Source organism: Echinops telfairi, unplaced genomic scaffold (genome assembly GCF_000313985.2).
Source record: "Echinops telfairi isolate 266 unplaced genomic scaffold, ASM31398v2 ScPeMD7_4;HRSCAF=17, whole genome shotgun sequence".
Lineage (NCBI taxonomy): Eukaryota > Metazoa > Chordata > Mammalia > Afrosoricida > Tenrecidae > Echinops > Echinops telfairi.
The window spans coordinates 15597830-15604031 of record NW_022103900.1 but is presented as its reverse complement, the minus strand read 5'-3'; the positions used below and the strand labels follow the sequence as shown (position 1 = coordinate 15604031).

General features: G+C 46.0%; 1 protein-coding gene across 1 annotated transcript in view; it reads right to left on the bottom strand.

Annotated features, from left to right (window-relative positions):
• LY75 (lymphocyte antigen 75) overlaps nucleotides 1-6202 on the bottom strand; it is a 114339-nt gene that overhangs the window by 102438 nt on the left and 5699 nt on the right. Inside the window, 2 exon segments of the mRNA XM_045298610.1 lie at nucleotides 108-272; nucleotides 5628-5999. Of these exon segments, the coding sequence (XP_045154545.1) occupies nucleotides 108-272; nucleotides 5628-5999 (537 nt within the window).

Sequence of the window (6202 nt, the reverse complement as noted above, 5' to 3'; positions counted from 1 at the left end):
AGTGTGAGTCCTCCTCATGGCATTCTTGAGCGGTCTCTTCTCCTTTCTGGATCATATCAACGGTAGCTGCCTCTTTCCCTTTGTAAAGTGACCCGGTCCCCACATACCTGGTTGTAAGCAGATGCCCCACTTTTGATCATAATCATAACTTAAGGTGGTTGCACACCATGAGCCGCGATGATCAACGATGCATTCATGGTGCCAAGTGCCGCTAAGTAAGAATGGGAATTCGCAAGGTCTCCCATAGGAGTTTCCATCTCTGGTATACATCTCTGTGGGGGAGTTGAGGAAGCAGAGAAAAGAGGAGTTACTCACTGGATAATCCCCCTCGGTTTAACAGCCAGTTCCCAGTATAGTTTTTGAAGGAGGGTTTTGTTTCTTTCATTTCTGAGACGACGATATCTGGGCAGTCTGTTTAATGAAGAAATTAGGAGCATGGAAGCCGACTGCTTGGCTCTGGACTTGAATCTCAAGTCCCTCCACTGACTGACTGTGGTTGAAAGCAAGCTCTACAACCTCTATTTCCCTTCATGTCTGCCTTTACAAACGGAGAGTAATGTAGTATCTACCCCACAGGGCTGTTCCTGAAGATTCAACGAGCTAACCCTTGTAAAGCTTCCTTTACTGTGGTGTGATTTCGGAGATAAGAGACCCTGGCTTCGTGAGTGAGGAACTTAGGTCTCTAATAGTGGCCTGCATCAGTTACACCTACAATCCACCTCCGTTAGGAAGAGTCCGTGTTGGCTGCCACGGAGTCAGCCTCCCACTCTTGGCAACCGCATGCATAGCAGGACTTGATTGCTGTGATTCATGGGGTTTCACTGGCTGGTTTTCGGCAGGAGTTTGCCAGGCAAGGAGCTGTGATGGTGTAATAGGTCACGCCTGGGGCGGCTAACCATCCATCATACACTGGTCAGCAGTTTGAAACCACCAGGCAGTCCATGGGATAAAAAAGAGGCCTCTTGCTCTTGTACGTAGACTTAGCACTTTGGAAACCACAAGGGCAGTTGTATGCTGTCCTTTAGGGTCACTCTGCGTCGGAAGCAACTTGATGGCAGTGAGTTTGAGAGTTTTTTAAAAAAATACTGAGTTTACTAAGCATTTCCCCCTAGTCTGTCTTAATTTGGAAGTTAAACGCCACTGAAACCTGTTCATCATTATAGCAACACATACCCCTCCACTGATAGGCAGCTTCCACTCCTATAGGGAAGGTGAGAATTCTAAATGGTGAGGGTTTCTGAGATTGTAAATCTGTACAGGAGCAGCCAGCCTCATCTATCTCTTGAGACGTGGCTGGTGGATTCAAACTTCTGACCTTGTGTTTAGTGGCCTGATGTATAACCCGCTACGTTACCAGGGCTCCTTAATATAAGAGGAAGGCTTGGAACCTCTGACAGTTGTATACGGACTTGGGAACAGTGGTGGAGTTAGAGAGATGGAGACATACGGCAGTAGATGTGGTTTTTGACGATGTGGGAAAAGGAGCTTCTGGCCCTCTGAAAGTGTTCTTGGGAGGGAAAGCCCACTGTCGGCAAATCAATTCTGACTCGCAGCGACCCAGTGGGGCAGAGTCACGTGCTTCCCTGCTTCCCAGGGCTGTCAATCTGTACAGAAGCAGACGTTCTTCCTCTTTCCTCCTCGGAACAGCTGGTGATCTAACAATGGTTAGCAGCCCACTGCTTAGCCCACTACACCACCAGGGCTATTTAGAGGAGGGAAAACCAAGAAACAAGCCTGGCTGCCATCGGGTCAATTCTGACTTACAGCAACCTTAGGATCTACAAGACTGTAAATCTTCTCCTGAACCACAGGCCATGCGGTTAGCAGTCCAATGCTTAACTCCTGGCACCACCATGCTCCTTTAGGAGCTGGGAAGTGGATGGGGGAAAGGAGATGGAATGTCAGCTTATGAAAGAGCCAGCTCCAGCCATTCCTTTTACTAATTTCCCCTGATACTACGGATGAAAACAAACAAACAAACAAACAAACATTCTGACTTCATATATGCCTGGAAATGCTTCCAGAAGTACTCAACCCTTAGGTTAAGGTGACCAGATTTAAAGCGGGACACCATTGACGGGGGCAGTTCTTGATTAAAATTTGGTCTATATGGACCAAATAGACCGTTCCCTAGCTTGTCGTGCATTCTTTCCAAAAATCAGGACTTTTAAAAATGCCAAAAATTGGGCTGTCCTGCCAAAAGCGGGACGTCTGGTCACCTTGCCTTAGGTGGGCAACAGTGCACTAAGGAAGGTGATTTTTTTTCCTTTCATTTTTTTTTATCATTTTATTGGGGGCTTGTACAACTCTTATCACCATCCATCCATCCATTTTGTCAAGCCCATTTGTACATTTGTTGCCATCATCATTTTCAGCAAAGTGTTCTTTATAGAATGGCTAGCTCTATTTTTCTGTTTTGTTTGTTTGTTTGGTTAGTTTGATCTTCATTTAATTAGCTGTTGTTGAGAATGTGCAAAGCAGCACATGGACCAATTCAATGCTTTCTCGATGGCTAATCCACTGACAAGGATGACATTCTTTAAACTGTGCCACCATGCCCTCTCTCCTTTCTGGCACTGTTCCTGCTCTACTACCTCCTGTCTCCAAGCTTCCAATCTGTTTGTTATGTGTTGCTGTCGTCGCTTCAATTTGATTCCCTATAAAAACTCAGTGCTGAGAGGCTGGCGTTCTTTACTCAGTAAGCTAAACTGTACGTCAGTGTAAAGAACGCAGTGTATCTGCTCTGCTCTTCTGGGGTAACTGCTCCCTCTCCCTCCTGCCACCACAGAGCAGACCGCCAGTATGTGCCGCGTTGTGGCCAGCGGGTTGGAATGGCCTGGGGTTTTGCTGCCACCCTTCAGGGAGATGGGACCCCAATTGTGAACCAGGGAAAGGCATACGTACCACAAAATTTCAACTTGCCATTAAGTGATACTGAAAAAGTAGCTTCCTTTCTTTCTTAAAAAAAAAAAAAGTCGAGAAGGAAGCTGCCTAGCAGAAACAGACTGTTCAGATTCTCAGGGGTGTGGGGGAGGGCTTAAGTAAAGACAACCTTGTCACTAGTTCTCGAACACTTCCCGATCACCTTAGAACCTGACATTCTCGCCAGCAGCTTTCTCTTCTCTGGAAAATGGAAAGCAAGTCTCCAGAGAGCAGGAAGGTCGGGATTGGGGGTACGCTTGGGGGGCCCGGGTACCTGCCATCTTGGGTCAGAAGCCAAATTTAGCTGCAATAAGCCTGAAGAGAAAAGGCTAACCTCTGTAAAGCCGTGGAGATTTCTAAAGAAGGGTAAGGGTTGTGCCAGGAAAATAAAGACTTAGATAAGACGTAATAATTATATATACAACACTGTTTCGTTGATAGCTTGTTACCTCTAGTGGTTTAACAAAAAATTGCTATTCTTTTTAAACTTGGAACTTACGGTAACCTAGTTCTGATACTAAGAACAAAGTTAATGATCAGTGTCCCCAAGGCAAAATCCGTATACTTATTTTTCAAAGAAGTGCAGTCATAAAGTGTTGAATCATAAATACAAACATCAAAGTGTAATAGCCAGGTCCAAAATAAGTACCAGCAGGGAGGCTATTAAACATTTTCTATGCCAAAATCTGTAAGCAAGGAGATGTGTACATCAATAGTCATTGCACCACTATTGACAACAGCCTGATGGTGGAAACAATCCAAGTGTCCATCAACAGGCAAACGAGAGCACAAAATGAGGCATAGCCATACAGTAAACTAACGAGCTAGAAAAAGAAATGAAGTTAACTTTTTGAGATGAACTTGGTTGTCATTAAAGACTCCAAAATTATTTCAATTTTACTTTTCTTCCTCTTTTTTTAGGTCACTGAAACCACTATTTCTACTTAAGGAATAAGGAATCTGGAGGGATTTGTTTGTTTTTAAATAGATATATCTTTAACAGCCTGTCTCAAAAAATAAAATCAAAAACAGTATCTTGTTAAAGAAATGAAGTTCTCAAGAATCACACCAGCCTGTGTGATCATCAGGTGTCAACGGGATCAGGTATCAAAGGATCCCAAACAACAATTATACCAATATGAATGAGGGGGGTTGGAGTGGAGACCCAAGGCCCATTCTGTAGACAGTTAGGCATCCCTCCACAGAAGGGTTACAAGAAAGGGGCAATTCACTCAGGGTACAGTATAGCAACAACGAAACACACATCATTCCTCCAGTTCCTGAGCACTTTCTCCCCCCACTACCATGACCCAGTTCTACCTTACAAATTTTGCTAGACCAGAGTACACACATTGGTACAGATAAGAGTTCTCGACACATGGAATTCAGGACAGATAAACCCCTCAGGAACAGTAGTGGGAGTAGCGATATCATGAGGGTGGGGGATGGTGGATGGTGGCGTGAGGGGGTGTGTGGAGAGGAAGAAAGGGGAACCCACCCTCCAGGGGGACGGATAACAAAAATGTGGGTGAAGGGAGACAATGAACTGTGTAAGACACGAAATAACAACCATAATATATAATTGATCAAGGATTCACGAGGGTGGGAGGGGAAAAAGAGGGGCTGATACCAAGGGCTCAAGTAGAAAGATGTTTTGGAAACATTGATGGCAACATATGTACAAGTGTGCTTAATACAATTGAATGATGGATTGTTCTAAGATTTGTAAGAGCCGCCCCCCCCCAATAAAATGATTAATTAAAAAAAGAGAAAGCAATGAAGTTTTGATACATACTCTGATACAGGTTAGCCTGGCAAACACTAGGCCGAGTGAAGTAGGTCAGAATGAAAGAACACGCCGATGGGGAATGGGGACCTAGGGGAATAGAGACCACGGGACCTGCTGCTGTCAGCCTGGAGGAAGCCAGGGTTGGGAGCTATTGCTTAGGAGTTACTCGGTTTTCGGTTGGGGTGATGGGAGACTTGGAAATGGAGAGCGGGTTCGCAACAGGGTGAATGCAGCTAATGTCACTGAACTGTCCACTTAAAATGGTTAGAAGAACAAATGATTTGTTAAAATATTTGATGTGTAGCTAAGGAAATACACATTTCTTTCTTCTACTTTCTTTTTTTTTAAACTTCAGGTAGGCTCTACTTTAGGAAAGCATTTGACTTTTTTCCTGTACAAAGGGCTTTTTGTTGGTTCAATATTTCCTTTCCTCTAGAGTTCAGCATGAAATTCGTAGGCAGCACATAGGCTCTAGCAACACAGATTTCAGAGCCTGAATTTACCACCGCATGTCAAGGCCCTTAAGCCCTGGTGGCATGTTCTGGATTACCCGCTAGGCTGCCAACCAAAAGGTCAGCAGTTCGAACCCACCAGCCGCTCTTCAGGAGAAGGATGAGGTTGACAATTCTTCTGTAAAAAGGTACAGTCTCAGAAATCCACTGGGAAGGCTCTACCCTGTTCTATAGGGTCTGTCCGAGTCAGAATCAACTCAATGGCAATTAGTTTTGGTTTTCCGCCTTAACTGCAAAGTGGCAATTACCAGCGACATGGCAGGGATATGGTAAGAGTGAAGCTCACAGCAACTGCACAGCGACTGGGATGTATGCCAGGTCACTCCCTTTGCCCAACTGTGCTTTCCCAATGCCACACCGAACAAGCCCAACAGCAAACGAGCCGTTCCCTCTCGAATACGCACCGCGGTAAGGCTGATCACAGAGGCTCTCCTCTGTGCCGCCTCTGAGCCAGACATTGGTTGAGTTCGTTCTGGCGACTGCATGTCCAGCCTTCAGGGACAGCCTGTACCGCGCGGCTCCATACAGAGAGCGGTGCTCGCACTTCCACCACAGCTTGGCACTGGAGTCACAGCTGAACATTCTCAAGGAATCCACGGGTTTGCTGAGGTCTAGACCAAGGCACTTCTGGGTTTGCAGGTGAAAGAGCCGATGCCGGGACACCCACTTCCACAACATGTCCTCGGTTTGCTGACACGTCTTTGCTACTATCCAGCCATTCAGGGGCTGGATGCACATGCCTGTGTTTGCGTTGACGATGGTGAACGGGGCGTTACCTGGGTGAAGACAGTCAAGGAAGCTATATCAGGACTCTGCTGCTTTTTGAAGAGACTCCAAATGTCACTGGCCTGGCCCACCCCCTGTACTCTATAAACCGCCACGTGGGACACAGAGGTAGGGGGACAGTGGTGACCAAGTAGGACATGGAGGTAGGGGGACAGTGGTGACCAAGTAGGACACAGAGGTAGGGGGACAGTGA